Genomic DNA, 21,955 nt, shown 5'->3' with positions numbered 1-21,955 from the left:
CTCTTTTGCTGTCTCGTACACAGGGTTATTGTTACCATCTTTCTAAATTCCATATATATGCGTTAGTATACTGTATTGGTGTTTTTCTTTCTGGCTTACTTCACTCTGTATAATAGGCTCCAGTTTCATCCATCTCATTAGAACTGATTCAAATGTATTCTCTTTAATGGCTGAGTAATACTCCATTGTGTATATGTACCACAGCTTTCTTATCCATTCATCTGCTGATGGGCATCTAGGTTGCTTCCATGTCCTGGCTATTATAAACAGTGCTGCGATGAACATTGGGGTACACGTGTCTCTTTCCCTTCTGGTTTCCTCAGTGTGTATGCCCAGCAGTGGGATTGCTGGATCATAAGGCAGTTCTATTTTCAGTTTTTTAAGGAATCTCCACACTGTTCTCCATAGTGGCTGTACTAGTTTGCATTCCCACCAACAGTGTAAGAGGGTTCCCTTTTCTCCACACCCTCTCCAGCATTTATTGCTTGTAGACTTTAGGATCACAGCCATTCTGACTGGCGTGAAATGGTACCTCATAGTGGTCTTGATTTGCATTTCTCTGATAATGAGTGATGTTGAGCATCTTTTCATGTGTTTGTTAGCCATCTGTATGTCTTCTTTGGAGAAATGTCTATTTAGTTCTTTGGCCCATTTTTTGATTGGGTCATTTATTTTTCTGGAGTTGAGCTGTAGGAGTTGCTTGTATATCTTTGAGATTAGTTGTTTGTCTGTTGCTTCATTTGCTATTATTTTCTTGAATTAAATTGAAAGCATTTCCTCTAAAGTCAGGAACAAGACAAGGGTGCCCACTTTCACCATTACTATTCAACATAGTTTTGGAAGTTTTGGCCACAGCAATCAGAGCAGAAAAAGAAATAAAAGGAATCCAAATTGGAAAAGAAGAAGTAAAACTCTCACTGTTTGCAGATGACATGATCCTTTACATAGAAAACCCTAAAGACTCCACCAGAAAATTACTAGAACTAATCAATGATTATAGTAAAGTTGCAGGATATAAAATCAACACACAGAAATCCCTTGCATTCCTATACACTAATAATGAGAAAACTGAAAGAGAAATTAAGGAAACAATTCCATTCACCATTGCAATGGAAAGAATAAAATACTTAGGAATATATCTACCTAAAGAAACTAAAGACCTATATATAGAAAACTATAAAACACTGGTGAAAGAAATCAAAGAGGACACTAATAGATGGAGAAATATACCATGTTCATGGATTGGAAGAATCAATATAGTGAAAATGAGTATACTACCCAAAGCAATTTATAGATTCAATGCAATCCCTATCAAGCTACCAACCGTATTTTTCACAGAGCTAGAACAAATAATTTCACAATTTGTATGGAAATACAAAAAACCTCGAATAGCCAAAGCTACCTTGAGAAAGAAGAATGGAACCGGAGGAATCAACCTACCTGACTTCAGGCTCTATTACAAAGCCACAGTTATCAAGACAGTATGGTACTGGCACAAAGACAGAAATATTGATCAATGGAACAAAATAGAAAGCCCAGAGATAAATCCACGCACATATGGATACCTTATCTTTGACAAAGGAGGCAAGAATATACAATAGATTAAAGACAATCTCTTTAACAAGTGGTGCTGGGAAAACTGGTCAACCACTTGTAAAAGAATGAAACTAGAACACTTTCTAACAGCATACACAAAAATAAACTCAAAATGGATTAAAGACCTAAACATAAGACCAGAAACTATAAAACTCCTAGAGGAGAACATAGGCAAAACACTCTCCGACATACATCACAGCAGGATCCTCTATGACCCACCTCCCAGAATATTGGAAATAAAAGCAAAAATAAACAAATGGGACCTAATTAACCTTAAAAGCTTCTGCACAACAAAGGAAACTATTAGCAAGGTGAAAAGGCAGCCTTCAGAACAACTGGCTTTTAAATTGTATATTTTATATACAGAAGCATAACATGGAAGAGCTAGAAATGACTGTCTTATTGCCAAATTCATTTTTTCTGATGAAAACACTGAAGCCCAGATATTGGGTAAATGCTGTTCCCCAGCTCACAGTGCAGCTACTGAGCAAAGTCAGGGAGGGACCCAGCCAGACCTGGCCTTGCTTGGTATCCCTGCCTGCTTGACTTCATGCCCTTTTCTTAAAACAGAACACAGTGGAACACTGGCTTAGTGGCCACATATCTAGTTTTTTCCTCCATATTAATTAATTCATCAATCTATTAAGCCCACCTGTCCCCAATGGAGGTGGCAAGGTAGCAGCTACTTTCTAAGGAGCAAATAGAAGAAAAAGACAATGACTATTCTACTCAATTCCATCCCTACAAGCACACACATATTTAATACTTTTTAAAAGACAAAGAGCTGAAGTTGGAAATGCCAAGTCAAATATGCATATTAGTATTCCAACTATAATCTATTAGGTAGGATCATCTACCTTTAAGCCCCTGGCTTAAGCCCAGGTATTAGGCTTAAGTATGGGGATTCCCTGGTGGCTTAGACAATAAAGAATCTGCCCGCAATGTGGGAGATGCAGTTTCGATCCTTAGGAAGGGAAGATCCCCTGGAGAAGAGATTGGCTACCCACTCCAGTATTTTTGCCTTGAGAATTCCATGGCCAGAGGAGCCTGGTGGGCTAGTCTATGGGGTAGCAAAGAGTTGGACATGACTGAGTGACTAACACTTTTATTAAAAACGTATTAAAACTGGGCTTTTTGGTAAGGACCCTTCCATTGATGAAGACTAGTCATTTGATGGCCTCTCTGAGAAAAACTTTCTCTCCATCATTTGTTTCCTTATCATGCTGCTGCTGCTAAGTCGCTTCAGTCGTGTCCGACTCTGTGCGACCCCATAGACGGCAGCCCACCAGGCTCCCCCGTCCCTGGGATTCTCCAGGCAAGAACACTGGAGTGGGTTGCCATTTCCTTCTCCAGTGCATGAAAGTGAAAAGTGAAAGTTAAGTCACTCAGTTGTGCCCAAATCTTAGCGACCTCGTGGATTGTAGCCCACTAGGCTCCTCCGTCCATGAGATTTTCCAGGAAACAGTAACTGGAGTGGGGTAACATCGCCTTCTCCCTTCCTTATCATAGAAGCCAATTAACATATTTATTCACTTTTAAAATATTTATGTACCCCTTACTTTGTGCCATACAACTGCAGCAAGGTGTTTCCTGCCCTCCAGCAAAGAGCAGATAAGCACATGGATAATTTCAAGCCCTGGGCTCTAGGGGGAGCTCGAGGGGGCACTTGGGGAGGAAACAATCACCCCATTCACTACCAAGGGGCATATCATTTACCTTGTGGCCGAACTTTCTTTAATTACCAGTTGTTAAAATATAGAAGACATGACTGTGCTTCTTGCAGCCCAGCAGCATGGAAATCTTACAATGTTATAATGTGATGTGAGGATGAAGGCAAAAGTAATACGGTAACAAAAACAATAAATACATATGGCAAAAGAATGAAAACCAGACAACCAAGTCTGCACAAAAGGGCTTCAAAGCAAAGGAAAGACCAACGGTCACCAGATTAAAAAGTAAGAAATGTTAAGGGACCAGAAACACATTTCTCTTTTTTAAAAGAGACTCAGCTTTAACTGAAGCAAAATTGTAAAACAGATCATAGAGAACTGAAAACATATTTAATAGTCAGTGTGGCACATGGCATCTGAAGTGTATCCTTTTGTGTAGACAAGACCACCAAATGTACAAGCTTTGAAACTAAACAATGAACTTTGTGTGCCAAGTCGCTTCAGTCCTGTCCAACTCTTTACGACCCTCTGGACTGCAGCCTGCCAGGCTCCTCTGTCCATGGGATTTCCCAGGCAAGAATACTGGAGTCGGTTGCCATTTCTTTCTCTAAAACAATGAACTTTGGTGAACTGCAAATCAAACTGAAACAGAGTCCTCAAGTAAGAAAAGAGTAAATTTAATTACACTGTATTCTCCATCAAAGGTGACTGACTTTACTATTGTATTTTCCTGACACTGAATAAAGTAAGAAAAAAAGGAGGCAAAAATAAAAGTTAGAACCTTGTAGAGGAAGCCGGGAGGCACTTCCTGGAAGGCCTCGCTTGCAGAGGGAGCAGAAGGTGCAGGCTGGGAGGCCCTGGCCGCCTTCTGCTCCTCCGAGGCCAGCTCTGGCATCTCACTGGTGGGGCCGGGAAGAGCCGTGTCATCAGTCGCCTCTTTGTACTCTGCATCCACGGTTCCTTCGTGTTCTCCTTCCCCTTCATTGTTGGAGGCGGGCTGTATGACGACAGAAGGGATGACCTTCTCCTGGGGGGAGAAAAATATGGTGGTGTGGGCAAGGGCTGGGAAAGAAGGCTTCTGTACTCTCCAGGAGTTTCCTCTAGCCCATCCCACCCACCGTGGTTCCACTTTCCCCACGTCTCCCATCCAGCTAAACGCCTGCCCTTCACCCAACTTTTCTGGTCTCAAATCCTTCCACCTTGCAAAACATTCCTCCCAACATGGCCTCCTTTTTCTGTCTCCTGAGACAGAAACCTTTAATGGGACTAATTTGTGGATCCTTGACAACCAGGCAGTTAGGTAAGACAGGTTTCTCAGGAAGTTGGGAAGTGGACTAGCAGATTTTGGGGAGAGAGGTTAATCGTGATGGGAGGAGGGGTATAATCCTGACAGGGAATATAGCTAGACTCTAAGGATGCTCTCCTTTTCACAGTGGTCCATTCTTGTCCCACTGAATAGTAACCCTCACTTGAAACTGACATTTAACCACCTGTGATTGCTTTTCTCCTGGAAACCCTATTGTTAGTAAAGATCTGGCCCCTGTTTGGAGATGTCCTTTGCTTGCTGGTTATCATCAGAGCTCACACTGCAGTGATAACTTAAGCAATGACAATTCCCACCAACTGCTCTAAGTATTGTGCTGTCTGGGGGCAAAGCAGAACCAAAGGATCAAGACCTGTTTTATTCTTTAACGAAGATGAGCAGGGAAGGGAATTTCACTAGTATATTGGAAGCCTGGAGATCAAGTTCTATATATCCTCAGATATCAGTAAATATAGATAGGCACCTCCATTCTTCAATTTGGGGAAAATAATACATTCTCTCAATGAGCATATTGTCACACATACAGAAATATGCCTTGCATTGTGACAAGACAATCTATGGAAAAATATAGAATATACTTTTGAGTTATTTTGCTAAGTAGTACCACTGCCAGCTGTTTGAACAGGATCGTTTAGCTTCAAGCATTAAGGAGCTCTGGAAAGACTTCTGGAAATTTACTATAAGTGAAATAATCAGGAAAAAGCAAAACCTCACGTTAAACGAACTCTTCACTGTTTCTACTTAGAATTCAGAGGAGCAAGAAGAACATGGGGTTTAGAAGAGCCGTCCTTGCTGTGGCCTCTAGGTTTGAGGCCTCACATTAGGAGTCTCTGTATTTGTTGCCTTCGTGTCTCTGGGGTAACTCCAACTTCATGTCATATTAATGACCCATTACCCAACATAGGGATGGGCTTTTGGTAAAAGGAGCCTAATGGAGAGTTTAAGGCACTTTAATATGCCAAAGCCTTTGACTGTGTGGATCACAATAAACTGTGGAAAATTCTGAAAGAGATGGGAATACCAGACCACCTGACCTGCCTCTTGAGAAAGCTGTATGCAGGTCAGGAAGCAACAGTTAGAACTGGACATGGAACAACAGACTGGTTCCAAAGAGGAAAAGGAGTACGTCAAGGCTGTATATTGTCACCCTGCTTATTCAACTTACATTCAGAGTACATCATGAGAAATGCTGGGCTGGAGGAAGCACAAGCTGGAATCAAGATTGCCGGGAGAAATATCAATACCTCAGATACATAAATGACACCACCTTTATGGCAGAAAGTGAAGAAGAACTAAAAAGCCTCTTGATAAAAGTGAAAGAGGAGAGTGAAAAAGGTGGCTTAAAGCTCAACATTCAGAAAACTAAGTGATGGCATCCGGTCCCATCACTTCATGGCAAATAGATGGGGAAACAGTGGACACAGTGGCTGACTTTATTTTTCTGGGCTCCAAAATCACTGCAGACAGTGACTGCAGCCATGAAATTAAAAGACGCTTACTCCTTGGAAGGAAAGTTATGACCAACCTAGACAGCATATTCAAAAGCAGAGACATTACTTTGCCAACAAAGATCCATCTAGTCAAAGCTATGGTTTTTCCAGTAGTCATGTATGGATGTGAGAGTTGGACTATGAGGAAAGCTGAGCACCAAAGAATTGATGCTTTTGAACTGTGGTGTTGGAAAAGATTCTTGAGAGTCCCTTGGACTGCAAGGAGATCCAACCAGTCCATCCTAAAGGAAATCAGTCCTGAATGTACATTGGAAGGACTGATGCTGAAGCTGAAACTCCAATACTCTGGCCACCTGATGTGAAGAGCTGACTCATTTGAAAAGACCCTGATGCTGGGAAAGATTAAGGCAGGAGGAGAAGGGGATGACAGACGATGAGATGGTTGGATGGCATCACCGACTCAATGGACATGAGTTTGATGTCCAAGCTCCGGGAGTTGGTGATGGACAGGGAGGCCTGGCGTGCTGCGGTCCATGGGGTTGCAAAGAGTTGGACACAACTGAGTGACTGAACTGAACTGAACTGAATAATAAAGAGTGATAATAATAATAATATGACTTAACTACTAATACTGGCTTCCCACCATGTGCTTGGCACCCAGCTGAGGACTCTGGCTATTATCTCACCTAATCCACCCAACAAGCCTATTGTTCTATCAAATTCTCTTCCTCGTCCCTCCCTCCATTCATATCCTTTTCCTCATCTGTGCTTCATTCTTTTTCTCCATCACTTAATACCATGGTTTCCCTTGCCCCTATCTGTGCTTAAGCCCAGTCCACCAGAGCCAGGGGAGCCTTGTGGAGCTTCACAATGCTGATACAGGAGAATGCTGAGATCACTCTTCCTGAGAATGAAATATGTTGTTTTGGTGGAGTGGGAGCCACAAAATGGCTACACACCATCCATTACTCCACATCCAAAAGAGGTATCACCATTAGCCAACAGAGGGTTCCAGTGGCCACCATCTCCCCAAAAACTCCATTTTCTAGGACATGTACCTGAGCGGCCACTGCTTCTGTTTCTTCCAGTTGAGATCTGTCACCATCTATGGCCTCTGTGGCTTCAATGTCAGTCTTGGCCTCCTCTAAACTTGCTCCTGCTTCAGCAGGAAGAGCCGCCTTCTCTGTCTCTGCTTCCTCCACTGGAACCCCCTCAGCTGCCGGCACCAAGGTCCCAGCCGTCACATCAGCCTCCGTTCCAGGGATGATCTGTAAACCAAACAGGCCTCAGTAAGAGTCAGACTCAGCCCTGTCATGTCTCTCCCCTCTTCTGAGGCCATCAGACTTCAGGCTTTCTTTGTCATGTCCCAGAGCCCAGTATTCAGGTACAGCAGAGTCTGCCACCTGCTCCAAGTTCTGACTCCTCTGCCTCCTGGGCCCCCAACAAGGCTACATTCCTCAGCTTTCCTTGCAGGTGGTGTAGCAAACGGAATGTGAATGGAAGTGACACATGCCACTCTTGAAACACGGCTTTTAAGGTGTGCACAGCCCCCTCCACAAGCTCTTTTTAATCCTTGTTGGCTAAAAGCAGATGATAGCAGTATTGCAGAGGATATCTGAGTGACAAAAATGGAAGGGGCCCAGGCCCGATACTACCTGGACCACGGAAGAAAGCCATTGACAAGCATCCTTATCACACAAAGTCAGAATTTTATAAACTGCATTTAAAAATATAAACTTTCAAGTCTTCATGGAGAAGGTCCCATAAGCCAAATTAAATTCATTAAAAAAAAATTAGCAAGTTTCTCAATGAGACCTCTTGAGAATGAAGGGAGAATCATTTTTGTCATCAAATATATATGATAATTCAAATTAAGTCAGATTTAGGGTCCTTTATTAGGAAACACAAAATAGAAAAAAATGAGAATCTTGTTTCTAAGGTTGGAATGTAGTCAGAAGAGCTTTAAGTAGTATGTAAAACTTGGACTAGTGAAATAAAGTACAATCAGAAATTTTAGTTTTGAACAGATTGGCTATGGAGTCCAAGTCTTTACAAGACTCTCACATCAGTTTGCAGACTTGATTTCAGAGATTCAAATCAGAAAGACTGAGAAAAAGGAGCACTGAAGATTAATTGTATATAATACACTCAGGAAGCATCTTTCAAAAACTGATCTTGCTAGCTGATGTGATTGGCATTAATCATTCTTTTTCCTTATTGAATAAACTCTACCCAGTTTGTCCTATTAAGTTAGGAAAGCTTTCATGATGCAGATACTTTAACTGTTGAACCCAGAATACTGAAAAGGGTAATGCACAGTGCCTGCTGAGTGGGCCTCAGAAATGGGAGATGGAGATTCTGAGCCACACACCTATGGCCATAGCGGGGCATTTAAAAAACCTCCTTCTGACTCAAAAGTACTTTTACTTATAAAAATAACCCATTGCAATATACACCCTGTCTGTGTGTGCATGTGCGTATGTTAGTCGTTCAGTTGTGTCTGACTCTTTGCGACTCCATGGACTGTAGCCCCGCCAGGCTCCTCCGTCCGTGGGATTCTCCAGGCAAGAACACTGGAGTGGGTTGCCATTCTCCTCTCCAAATACACACCCTACTAAATAGAAAATAGATAACCAACAAGGACCTACTGTATAGCACAGAACTATACTCAATATCTTGTAATAATCTAGAAGGGAAAAGAATCTGAAAGAGAATATATATATATAAACTGAATCACTTCGCTGTACACCTGAAACAAACACAATCATGAACCAACCATACTGCAATAAAAAACAAAAATAACTAATATAAAATTAACCTGTTGCTGAAAACATTTTCTACAACATTTTACTTTGGAAATGAAAAGTAATGCTAGCACTGTGATATTTGTTATATGGACACGTATCACTCATATTCTTAGAAGCTATTTCCTTCTCTTAGGAGAATTTCCTACTATCAGAATTTGATATCCTATTACCTCCACAACGTACGCAATGATTTAAAACACAGTCACTGGCCATGACATAGAATGTAGTTTTTTTTTCCTTCTCTGTCATTAAGTACATGAGTTCAGAAAAACAATCCTTTTACATGATACTTATTTAAGGTGCATTATAAGCACTGATAAGTGGGGTATGAGGTACAGGGGGATTTATATTTAGGTGAATGACTGAAAACTCCCATAATAAAAGTTCACTTAAAAATTTAAAAGAATTATATCTTTTGTTTTACAGAAACATAGATCTTTTATATATGTGATTGTTGCCACTGTTAATAGAGTAATGCTTAGAATATAACTTAGGAGGGCATCTTAATTTCAAGAAGAGTGATAAACAAGGGCTTTTAGCTTTGCTATTGGAGAAACCAACAAGCTCTCTCCAGGATCCTAAGAACTACACATAAACTATACATAAACACACTGTGTATACAATGGACTTAGGAGTTCAAATGTAGAAAGCAAGTTGTGTTGTCATCATTCTAAGTTATATATACTTTCCATCTGTCTGAAAAAAATCACACCTGTGGAGTGATCACCCCCCTGGTTTCAACAGTTTCGGGCCAGACAGACTCTGCATCATGCAGACAGCATGGGAAGCTGAGTGTGAATCCTACTACACACACACAGACGTTCTATTACAGATCAGAACACAGACATTATGTTACCTGACAGGCTGCTCCCCTACGTGATTACACATAAAACCTCCCTTACATACATGTTCCAACCACATACTATTAGTAATTGGATTTTACTCTCAACTGAATCGATGTATCTCCTGAAGAGAATAGATTTCTGTGAAGTATTGAATGGTGTGGCCAAAAGTAATCTTTTAACTCTACACAAATAAGATTTTAATAATGAGTTCCTGATTTATCTCTACAGCTGTATATACCTATCAGTTTGGTTGTATCCGATCTTACTAGTGCAAGATATGCATGTTATCACCTTTCCTTTGCTAATAATTTTAACAAGCATCATCATCATCGACTGGATCTGATTTAGACCTGAGAGGGTGGCTGCAGTGACGCTGGCCACCAGCAGGTGGAGACCAAGGACTCTGTCTGCCTGCTCTGATACTCTGACCTCAAAAGAGCAAAGCTTCAATGTCACCAATTTACCTCCCTGTCACAAAAAAGGGACAGAGCTTGTGGAAAATCGTTGATAAAAATGATGGAAAATAAAAATCGCCTAAATACTAATAGTAACAAAGATAATAAAGACGAGGTGCAGAGTAAATGGCACTTTGGCTGCAGAGCATGCGTCATGCGTGTGTGCTGTGGCCTCAGTCAACTCTGACTCTTAGTGACCCCAAGGACTTCAGCCCACCAGGCTCCTCTGCCCATGGGATTCTCCAGGCAAGAATACTGGAATGGGTTGCCATCCCCTCCTCCAGGAGATCTTCACAACCCAGGAATCAAACCAATGTCTCTTAAGTCTCCTGTATTAGGAGGCAGGTTCTTTACCACTAGCGCTACCAGAAAGCTCTTGACTATAGAGAGGAAAAGTTAAACACTTTGAATGACCTACTTTAAAAAGGGAAGAAATGATCACTCTTCCAGCCTTCCATGAGTCCATTAGAAATGAATTTCTATTTCCCTAGCTGAAATTAATACTCTGATTTTAGAAACCTTAAGAACATTACAGGGTTTCCCTGGTGGCTCTAATGGTAAAGAATCCTCCTGCAATGTGGGTGACCTGGGTTCAGTCTCTGGGTTGGGAAGATTCCCTGGAAGAGGGCATGGCAACCCAGTCCTATTCCTGCCTGGAGAATCCCCATAGACAGAGGAGCCTGGCGGGATATAGTCCATGGGGTTGCAAAGAGTCAAACATTACTGAGCGACTAAGTACAGCACAGCACTGGTGACCCAGCGGTAAAGAATCTGCCAGCAATGCAGGAGATGCAGGGGACTTGGGTTTGATCCCTGGGTCAGGAAGATTGCCAGGAGGAGGGCATGGCAACCCACTGTAGTATTCTTGCCTGGAGAATTCCATGGACAGAGAAGCCTGGCGGGCTACAGTCCATAGGGTCGAAAAGAGTCTGATACAACTGAAGGGACTGAGCATGCACACATGCAGGAATACTACAAAAAGAGAGGACTGTCTCCACCTGTGTTCCCTTGCATCTTTCTGCCTCTGTCCGACATTGCTCTGAAAATCAAGGACGCTCTGATCCTCACCTTATGTCTGGAATCTGCCCCATAGTTTCTGCTCTTACCAAAATACTTCCAGTGCCTATTTACTGGCAGCAATAATAGATAACATACAGATACAGTGGAAATAGAATCCATTTGCTCAGATTCAGTGTTTGCTCCAGATAAATCAAGAATAGATTAAAGAGGTTTTCAGGAAGAGTTATCTCTCTTTTATGATTATTTTTATGCATTCCAATTTGTTAGCTAATGTAGTTTTAGACTCTAAATTTAGTTTTTTCTAGACTCTGCTTGCTATCACAGATGTTATACCTGCAACCACAATGACTAATGATGGCTACTGGATATTTTTTAAGTGCTTTTTTTGTTGTTGTTGCTGCTGCTGTTTTTAAGGGAGACCAGAGGGTTGAAACTACTGAAAGTATTTCAAGCCTTTGATATTCAACATTATCAAATTTTTTTTCTCTTTACATTTTAGGAGAAACACCAGTACCTTATCTGCTGCCAAAATTATACTACCTTGGTACACTATCTTGGTTGGCCTCATTGATTTATGGTGGAAAACATCCGACGCAAAAACAGGTTAAAATTAGTTCTCCCTGCCTGCGGGTTGTTTACTGTATCCACAAGGTCTGTGCAGGACAAGCAACCTATAAACAATTTGCACATTCATCACAGAAGTCACAGAGACCCACATGGGACCTTCTCTGAGGTGAGCATTTCTCAGTTTACCATACTGTACAGATCTTACTGCCTTTTTATCGTCTGCGTCAACAATCCTCTTGGTGGAAAGCTATATGTGTTGGTATTTCAAACACCTACTGGCCTTAGCGAGATTTTCTAGAAGTAGAGTGACGTGAATGCAATGCAACAATGGTACCCGTATCCGGCAAAGCAGGGGAGCCTCAGGGGTGACAGCAACTAGCCAGTCCCTCTGGTTGCTGGTGCCCTTCTTAGAAGCAGATCAACAAGGATGAGAATCGAGACAAGTAAGAGCTCTGATCGGCTGCAGAGGCATTTGTAATCTGTGGGATTTGTGTAATTTATTGATTTATTTATTCACTGTTTTCTTGTCAATATTTGCTCTGAACAATGCCTGAAATATATATTTTTAACGATAAGTAAAGAATGTAAGAAATATATATTTTTAATTTGACTATACTAAAATCAGAGAGTAGCCATCTTCCTGACATTTGCTCTTGGCAGAGCCTCTGACAGTTTCAGTATATGCACATTCTGTAGCCTGTGGGGGAAACTGACATTTACTGTGACTCTGCAGTTTTCCCGGCACCATCCCAGGTGTTTTACATCTATTGTGTATTATTCGTCCAACAGCCCTATTAGATATAGTCCCACTGTCTACACAAATCAACTCATACTTAAGAGCTGAAGTAACTCAAGAAGTCAGCAAACTAGTATTGGGACAATCTGACTCTAATTTTTGTGTTTCTTCACACCAACCAGCATTCAAGTAGACAATGCACTTCTCAAACTAGAGTTCCACTGTGATGCTAAGACCTGGCACCTCCACAGACCCATGACTTCCTACTGTCAACTCCAACCAAGCAATGTTTGCTGAAGAATTTGAGTATGTTCTTACAGCCAATGCATTCACTTACACTCTAGGAATGCTGTCTTTAAGATGAGATTTGCGGGGGTGGGGTGGAAGAGAGGTCCAAGGCACGGGGGTAGGGAGATACATGTATACATACAGCTGATTCATTTCAATGTACAGCAGAAACTAATATAACATTGTAAAGCCATTATGCTCCATTAAAAAATAAGTAAAACAAACAAAAAGATGAGATTCATAGATTCAAAATCTATTTGCAGACATGATCTGGATACCTAAACAACCATGTCATAAAACTCCTCTTATCTGATACAAATCATATGGTAAAAAGCTATTGAGAAGAGGTTGGTTAGGTAGAATTTTTCATCATTATTTTTGCCAATATTCCTGAAAATTCTATTGTTTAGAAATATATGGACAGAATGAGAAAGTGGAAGAGAAGATCATCCTGGTTTTTTCCAGTGCACTGCAGAATTATAACTGAAAACACACAGAAACTGGGCACTTGGGCAGTCCTAGCTATGTTCACAAGTTAAATATTGATATGATTCCAAAGCTGGAAGGATCAGAAGGCTCATCTAGGAAAGGCGGATTATCTTCACAAACAAAAGTAAATACTGTGCATTGCACATTCACAGATGGGGATATGAGCAGGTACAGTAAGCCCCCTACCTGCCCTGTGTTCTCATTTTACAAGTGAGGAAATATGATGGAGGGTGAGTAGCCCTGGAGAGTTCTGACTCTCCCACTGATAAACACTAGAGCTGGAGTGACCCCTGAGTCCCTTTGGGAAGTAAAAAAGGGAGATGGATCCCACAGTGTGGATCCTGGCTGCAGGCTGCCCTTGCCTTCTTCTGGATCCAACCTGAGCTCTTGACTTGTCTGAAAATGCAAGCGTGTTATGAAAATACAGGATTTATTTAAGGATCCATCTTAAAGAAAAGCTTAAGAGGCAACTAGAGAAGAGAAAATCCCTGTCCTAAGACACAGCCTGGTGGAGAGTACCCCTTTTCACATGAACTACACTTAGAACACAGCAGTGACTTTCCTGATGGTCCAGTAGCTAACAGGGAGCCCAGGTTCAATCCCTGGTCAGGGAACTAGATCCCACAGGCTACAACTTAAAGAGTTTGCATGCTGTAACTAAGACTTGGCTCAGTCAAATAAATATTAAAAAATAACCCAAAAAACAAAATGGTAGGTGACAATTTCCCTTCAGTACAACTGTAATATGAGCCCTCCCACCACCACTGGTATCCCCTTCCTTTGTAGTACCTGGTATTACAAACTTAATTTGCTACCCTCTGCATTTTCTTTCTGGGCTTCCCTGCTGGCTCAGATGGTAAAGAATCTGCCTGCAATGCAGGAGACCCGGGTTCAGTCCTGGGTTGGGAAGATTCCCTGGAGAACGGAATGGCAACACACTTCAGTATTCTTGCCTGGAGAAATCCACGAAAGAGGAGCCTGGAGGGCGTCAGTCCATGAGATAGCAAAGAGTCAGACATGACTGAGTGATTAACACTTTCATTCTTTCTAATCAAGGAATTTCATGGTTTCCCCCCACCTCCCTGACCTTCATCTTAATCATCCTTTTCAATCTATTCTCCTAGCATAGCCTGCAGTCCCATCATAAACCTTCAGCAGCCTGGTCCCAGTGCAACTCAGCTGCTGGCAGAGGTGTTGCCATGGCAACATCTGTCCGATTTGGCTCCATACTTTCTTTATAAATTACAATCTCCTGCTGAAATACTAAAGTTAATGAATTTGGGGTTAATTTGGCCTTTAAGGTCATAGTAGACTATCCGATAATAGTACATATTAAAACAAAGCTTTAATTAGAGATTATTTGCAGCCTCTTCTTTGGGAGAAATGAATAGGAAAAGTGGATTTATCTTTACAAGCAAAGGTAAATATTGTGTGTTGCACACTCTCAGAGGTTTTGATGTGATCAAGTATTAGTTTCAGAAGTAGCCACAAAACACAGCCTCAGTGGGAGTTGCAAAGAGCTTATTTAAGGAAAATGCCTTTACTGCACAATAAACATTTCACTCTGCATGGCTATGGTGTCTTTGAGCATTTGCTGCCACTGCTCAAATTGCCTCCTTGTGAGTAGGTCCAGGCTCAGGTTGGCAGAAGGCTGAGGCAGGGCTACCAGGCACACCCAGAGTCCAGACCAAAAACTGGAGATCTGCCAATCACCTATATGTCACCATGCTTAAAACTCCCAACCCTGACCCTGCCAGAACCATGGGCACCTCCCTGGGTAGCCTGGGACCCATCCAGATGGTAGTCGGGGACTGGGTCTTGAGGAAGGATAGGGAGTTGATAGTCACCCTTAGAAGACCCAACTGTCTTCCTTCGGATATTTCAGCCTCTGACTAGGGTAAGTAAAATATACTCCATGCCAATCCGTCACCCCATATGCTTAGCAAATAGAAGCTATAAGACACGAATGAAGGGTACTCGTTACCATGAGGGGTTTTGGAAATTCTTCACTGTTTAATGGAATAAGTCATAGATTTTTGAGAGCAGCAAGAGAACATATTGTGTATCAAGCACAACTTGTAGAGGAGAGATGAATAAAATTGGGTCAGAAAGGGAAAATGACTTCCCCCAATGAATTCCCCAAGGCCACCTCAGCAGTTAGCCACAGAGCCAATTCTCCAGACTCTTATTCAGTGATCTTTCCAATTATATCACCTTAGATCCTTGCTTTGCAGCCAAAGTGAAGGATCAGGATGCTCATTGCCTCAGAGAAGCTCAAGGTTGGGGCTGTATGAGCATTTCTGTTCCTTTTTTGACCCTTCAGCTTCACACCAGGAATATGTACCAAGTCTAAGTGTGGGTTGGAGAAAGTTCTGGTATCAGCATGGAGGGATTTCAGCCCAACTGTAATCCTGTTGGCTTTAGACTGGTCTGTAAACATACTTTTAAAACCTGCATTTTTGAAAAACATAGCCTCTGTAGTAGTTAAGAGAGGAGTATCTATGAATTAAAATGTCAGGATTCACATTGCATGCCATCGCTTTCTGTGTACGTAATCTTCATTTAAACCACTTCAACTCTCTGTGTCTCAGTCTCCTTAATTTGCAAACTGGGACAACGATTCCTAAGTATCATCTTTCTTGGGATTGCTGGGAGAGAAGGCACGTCAATTACTAGCATTCGATATGGTCCTGCTGACTATACCTTAATTCTCTTGGTGTCTGTAGTGAGAGAAGGCACGTCAATTACTAGCATTCGATGTGGTCCTGCTGACTATACCTTAATTCTCTTGGTGTCTGTAGTCATAAACTGCCTTTTACTGCAGATCACACAGAGTAAGGCAGTACTGAGGTTGCTTGAGACTCAGTATTATAAATAAATAAAAGTATATACTAAGCCAGAACCAAGAGGTCATATATTGTATGATTTTATGCATATGAAATATCCAGAGTAGAAAAGTCCATAAAGATGGGAAGCAGACTGGCAGTGCCCAGGGTTGGGGGGGAGGAGGGGACCATGTGCACAAGGGTTTAATGTGGGGTGATGAACAGGTTTCAGAACTAGACAGATGTGGTGGTTGTACAACATTAGGAATGTACGAAAGCCACTGAGGTTTTATCTTTAAATCGACTGTTATTGCACCTCAATAAAACATCAATTAATTCATGTTAGGTTCACTTTAAATTGATTAATTTTATGTTATGTGAATTGCACCTCAATAGAAACAAATGAGTACATGCCAAAAGTAACACCTAAAAAATCACTAGGCACCAACTGTGGACAAAGGGCTCCTTGAAGATAGAAGAATAAACTGAAACCTCATGTCCATGTTCATATGTAATCATAACACTCTGAACAAAATAACAACATCACACAATCCTCACATAGGTCTTGCAAGAAAGGGCTTTGGAACATGAGACCCTAGGAAGCAGGGAAGACAGTCTGTGTATGCCAGCTGGTAGGTGGCTAATGAATACTTAATATCAGCCACATATGAAAACAACCAGCACCCCATTTTCAGATATGGAAACTGACAACCCCAAGTCAATCTGCTCTGTGAGGTGTGAGGCATGCAGAGTTGTCTATCATCTTGTTACCTTCATATTAGCCCTGGTTAACTTTGTCTCTTCCCTGTGACCTGGTACAATGGCAGAGAAAAAATAAGTTCTTGGCCCGACCACTGGAATCAACTTTGTGTCAATCTCTGGAACTCATCTGCCTTTGTGTTCTCTCCACTGTTCCTGAAGGAGGCTGCATGCCTCCGAATGCTCATATTTTCCTGGCAGTGAAGTTTGGAATACTTCCTATCAGTGGACCCAATAGGAAGGTCCCCTAGAAGAGACAAAGTGGTCTTGGAAAGGGCAAAGAATTTTGATGGGATGCAGCTTCTTCAGGATCCAGGAGGAACTTGGCCTGGGTGGGGACCTATACAAGATCGAGTCCCTTAATATCATCGTGCAGCAAACTGAAAAGGGGGGGGGGTGTGATACCTCCGCATCTCTGGCCTTCCCCTTCTCAGAGTAAAGGTATTGCTGACTTGTGCTTATCTTGGGGGGAACCACTTATCATGAAGATGATGACAATAATATTATCCAACTCTCATTGTTTGAGGAACCTCTATGTACCAGATGTTAAACTAGGAATGTGGATTATTTCCAAGCCCTTGTAGGAAACTGTGAAGGCAATTAACACTAACCCCATTTTCCATTTGTGGCAACTGAGGCTCAGATGTCACAGGGCTCCTGGGCAGCATAACAAGATAGATGGTCCTGCTTTTGATCACAATAAACAGTTTTCTTTTCCTAGATACAAAAATTCAATTATCTGAATGGAAACAGAAAGAAAATGATCCTGTAATTTCTGTATTTTAATAGCTTTGGCTGTAGTCTCATTCAGGTAAGCAGACTATAGTGTCAATCAATCAACAAATCAATGACTCAGAATTTACTGGGCGTACATTATACACCCGGATCTCTGCTGGGTGCCTGGGACACAAAAGAAACAGCTATTTGTTTGGCCTGAGGGATACTGAGAATGTAGTTAGCTGCTAATAGGAGTGCAGTCAAACTCAGAGAAAATAACCATTCCTGTGATTTTGTTTTTCTAAGAAAAGTAAAGAGGTAAATCCATCTCCAAGGCATGCATACACACACACACAAATTAGTCTGGTGTGTGTGTGTGTGTGTGTGTGTGTGTGTGTTAGTTGCTCAGTCAGGTCTGACTGTTCATGACCCCTTGGACCACAGCCCACCAGGCTCCTCTGCCTCTTGGATTCCCCAGCCAAGAAGAGTGGAGTGGGTTGCCATGCCCTTCTCCAGGGGATCGTCCCAACTCAGGGACAGAACCCCGATCTCCTGCATTACAGGCAGATTCTTTACTATCTGAGCCACCAGGGAAATATATATAATTATATATGTAAGGCATACTTCAGAGTGAGTGCTTTGCATCTGAACATAATTCTATGATAATGAAGAGCAGACAAGAAATCGGCCTCATCTGGCTTCCTCTGGTCCTCAGTGTCTTCCTGACAGATCCGAGTTCACAGGTAGAGACACAGGGGAAGTCTGAGCTCCCAAGCCCACGCAGCACAAGGAGAAAACTCAATGCTGTTTCTCACCCACGTGCTCATTGCAGTAGGATGCCTCGAGTGCTGTGCAATGTCAGCCTCCTCTCTCACCACTCCGTGTGAACTAGGATGGCTGGAGCCACAGCTACTGCCTACAAAACTGTATCCCCCAGAACCAGAACAGAGCCTCACATCTAGAGAGGCTCAAATATGTCTACCAGCTGAATGAAGGGGGAAATTAGCATATGCCTTCTACACACACAGAAAGAGCTATTCCCTGGCAAGATGAAGTTCATGGTATATCTATCTATATCTATCTATCTATCCATCTATATTTGTTGGTTTAAATTGGCCTTGACAAGTCAACCTAAGTTTGGTGAAATATTTAAAGAAACAAAACACACAAAAAATCAAAAGTAGTCAGTGTTTCACCTTCCAGGATTCTAAAATTATTCTAAATATTTAAAAAATATCTATCTTGATTTTTTTTTCCCATTTATTTGTTTTGGAAACAAAGCTAAACCCTAAACTCAATTACACTGCATTATTTCTTTAAAACTAACAGGAAAAAAAGACATTGGTCCACTTCACATCGTTTGAGCAAACTATAGGATCAGACAGAAATTTAGAGAAAGAAGGGGTTCTCTGCAAGAAAATGAAATAAATATAGGAAAAAAATCATCTTTATTTTTTAATCTATTTCTCTAATATATATCTAAACAAATATTGATTATCTTTCCTAAAGAAAATTTTCAGTACTTATATAACATGGAAACATCTAGAGAAGAGGTAACAAGTGTTGGTTTTTAAAATGCATCCCGCAGAGACAGCGGTAAAATTTGGTGCTTTTGGTGCTGTAGGGAAAAACTAAAGGCAATATTAGCTATTCAGGGAATAAAACAACAAACAAAAATGTAATAAACCTCTCTTGAGAGCCCAGGGTTTCTTTGTGAACCACTGCTTAAATTTCCTGTTTTCAAAATTACATTTGTTTCTTTTTCAACAAAACCACCACAAATTTCACCTAATATGAAATGCATTCTGTCAAGACTAGAAATAATAACCATGTGGTGACATTTTGGTAGCAAAAATGAGGACCTCAAAAGGTCACGTCAACCCCATCCTGACTGATGACAGCCACAGCCAGTCTGCTTAGTAATAGCTTGGGACACAGTGTGGATTTTGTGTCTTTACAACTGAATATCACACATCTAGCAACTGAAGAGACCTTTCTTTAGAAAAAATAACCCTAATATTATCTTGATTATCACCAAGGGAAAGAAGCTATAAACCTATGTTAGAGAACAAAAATACATTCTGTCTGACATTATTTGCTTAAGTAAGAAGGGAGAACTTGGGGAAGAACTGACTTCATCCAAGTATGTTCATTCTAAACACATGAAAAGGATCCACTTTTGAAGGGCATTAGGCAAACTGAACTGCTGTGAGCTGCCCTCTCTTACTATTATGTTTTAGTTCATTTTAAGGGTGGAGAAGTCAACTGCTTGAAGTCTTTCTATTTCACAAGGAATCTAAATTTCTATTCTTTAAAGTTCAAATGAAGTTTAGGAGACAAGTATTTTCAGAATGAAGAATTCTTTCAAATATATCTTCACTCAACATGAGGGAAACCAGGTTTAGTAATGGTTGATGCTTTACCATGCAGCTTGTTAAGTATTTTTAATACTACCCTTGATTTCAAAGATCACCAATCTTTTATAAATCTTGATAAATGTAGTAGGTATAATAAAGTAGGTACTTGATAATTGATAACTGACTCAGATTGTTCACTGGACAACCAATAAACTTAGAATTTGAGAAAACAAAAATCCATGGGGTCGCAAGAGTCCGTGGGGTCACAACAGCCCATGGGGTCGCAAGAGTTGGACACGACTTAGCAACTAAACCACCACCACTCAGTTCCTTGGTTGTGTTTGACTCTGCAACCCCATGGACTGTAGCCTCCAGGCTCCTTTGTCCATGGGATTTTCTGGGCAAGAATACTGGAATGCATTCCCATTTCCTACTCCAGGGGATCTTCCTGACCCAGGGATTGAACCCATGTCTCTTTAGTCTCCTGCATTGGCAGGCTGAGTCACCTGCCACCTCACTTTACCACTGAGTCACCTGGGAAGCCTTCCTTTGTTACATAAATCACCCTAATTAGGTGCAGACATCACAATCTGACACCAAATGAAAAAGTTCAATCTGCACTGAGTTCCTAAGATCACCTGTGAATCTGGGGATGAGAGCTGAGAAAACTCTCCCCTCGAGCATGGTGTCTTAGCACTTCCCAGTCTACAGTCTGTGCAAGCAGCCCTCCTAGGAGGGACTCAATCTAGCAGAAAGAGAACATTTCTTGTTCTCTTTACAGGATTTGGCCCAACTCTATACCTCTACATGGAAAATATGACCATTTTTCTTGAGTCATTCTTAATTTATACTTGCATCACTATCTTGCCCTATTATTTATTTTTCTACTCTATTAATAAATGATAAATTAGACAGATGACCTGCCTTTTCGTGGCAAAATAACAGAGGGCACCAACAGGAAAAATATAACTTTCATTCCTCTAGTTATCTCATCTAGGCAATATTATTTTGGAAACTGGGAGATTGGTTCTCCTCTCTGTACAAATTACATGAAGGCTGTAGTTAATACTACAGCCTTTACTAAATGGTACTCTGATTAAATGGAGAAGGAAATGGCAACCCACTCCAGTATTCTTGCCTGGAGAATCCCAGAGACAGAGGAGCCTGGTGGGCTGCTGTCTATGGGGTCACACAGAGTCGGACACGACTGAAGCGACTTAGCAGTAGCAGCAGCAACACTCTGATTAAATTCTTGGGAGATGCTTTAACTGCATTTCATAAATAAACTCTTTTCACTCTCCATGGGTATTTTGGATTATATTTTCTTTGGTATCATTCTACACTTCCACGTGTATTAAATGATGCAATTCAGTATGGTGTGTATAGAGCCCATTCTGCGTTAGGATGTGCTGTGGTACACAGCTGCAGTGAGCAAGGTGAGAGGTTTCCAGGCAGACAGACGAGTCTTCACCTCTGCACAAAATAGATCCTTAAGCTCCCTCATATTATGACAACCAGTACCAGACTTGATTTTGAGCAAACAGTGGTACACATAGGAATCCTTGTAGATTCAATGATTTTTAATGTGGGATTTCAGTCCCTCATGGGGCCTAAACCAACCTACAAGACTAATACTGTAAGAAATCAATACAGAGACATAAACAACAAAGTGATTACCCTTCTACTTATCATCTGCAGGTTGGTCCCTAATGGAAGGTCCGCCATTAGCCATCATAGGTGGGGCAAGCACTAACAAGTCTGGTTATTTGTGAGTTATTACCACCTCTTTACCATGAATGGGAGAGTAGCAGGAAGATTCAAGGTATCCTTTATTGAGAACCAAGCCTGTGGCAACATGACAGTGTTAGATCAGGTCTCTGGATATCTTCCTTTTTTAAAAAATAAAAAATAAGAGAATGAACTTTCACTGTCAAAGGAATAAAGGCCATTTGAACTTGGGAAGCTGTGACAGGTATGGAAGTGATGTGGCCCAAGTGAAACAGGAATGAGAAGGGAGAAATGGGATGAGATGAGCACAGCAGTGGTGGG

General features: G+C 41.4%; 1 protein-coding gene and 1 long non-coding RNA gene across 4 annotated transcripts in view; one reads left to right on the top strand and one right to left on the bottom strand.

Annotated features, from left to right (window-relative positions):
- AMPH (amphiphysin) overlaps nucleotides 1-21,955 on the bottom strand; it is a 212,675-nt gene that overhangs the window by 7,095 nt on the left and 183,625 nt on the right. The window contains exons 18-19 of the mRNA XM_070788056.1: nucleotides 7,100-7,309; nucleotides 4,048-4,293 (exon numbers count right to left, since the gene is read on the bottom strand). Of these exons, the coding sequence (XP_070644157.1) occupies nucleotides 4,048-4,293; nucleotides 7,100-7,309 (456 nt within the window). The remainder of the gene's footprint in view (nucleotides 1-4,047; nucleotides 4,294-7,099; nucleotides 7,310-21,955) is intronic.
- Nucleotides 1-21,955, top strand: part of LOC139182748 (uncharacterized) — a 98,071-nt gene that overhangs the window by 54,532 nt on the left and 21,584 nt on the right. For 2 of the 3 annotated variants that reach the window (XR_011566288.1, XR_011566287.1), the window contains exon 6: nucleotides 11,668-11,901. This is a non-coding gene — a long non-coding RNA (uncharacterized lncRNA). Of the gene's footprint in view, nucleotides 1-11,667; nucleotides 11,902-12,653 lie in introns of all 3 variants that reach the window. The other variant, XR_011566289.1, reaches the window with a different exon arrangement.

Source organism: Bos indicus, chromosome 4 (assembly GCF_029378745.1).
Source record: "Bos indicus isolate NIAB-ARS_2022 breed Sahiwal x Tharparkar chromosome 4, NIAB-ARS_B.indTharparkar_mat_pri_1.0, whole genome shotgun sequence".
Lineage (NCBI taxonomy): Eukaryota > Metazoa > Chordata > Mammalia > Artiodactyla > Bovidae > Bos > Bos indicus.
Note: the sequence above shows the minus strand (reverse complement) of the source record. Positions and strands in the feature narration are given on the sequence as shown.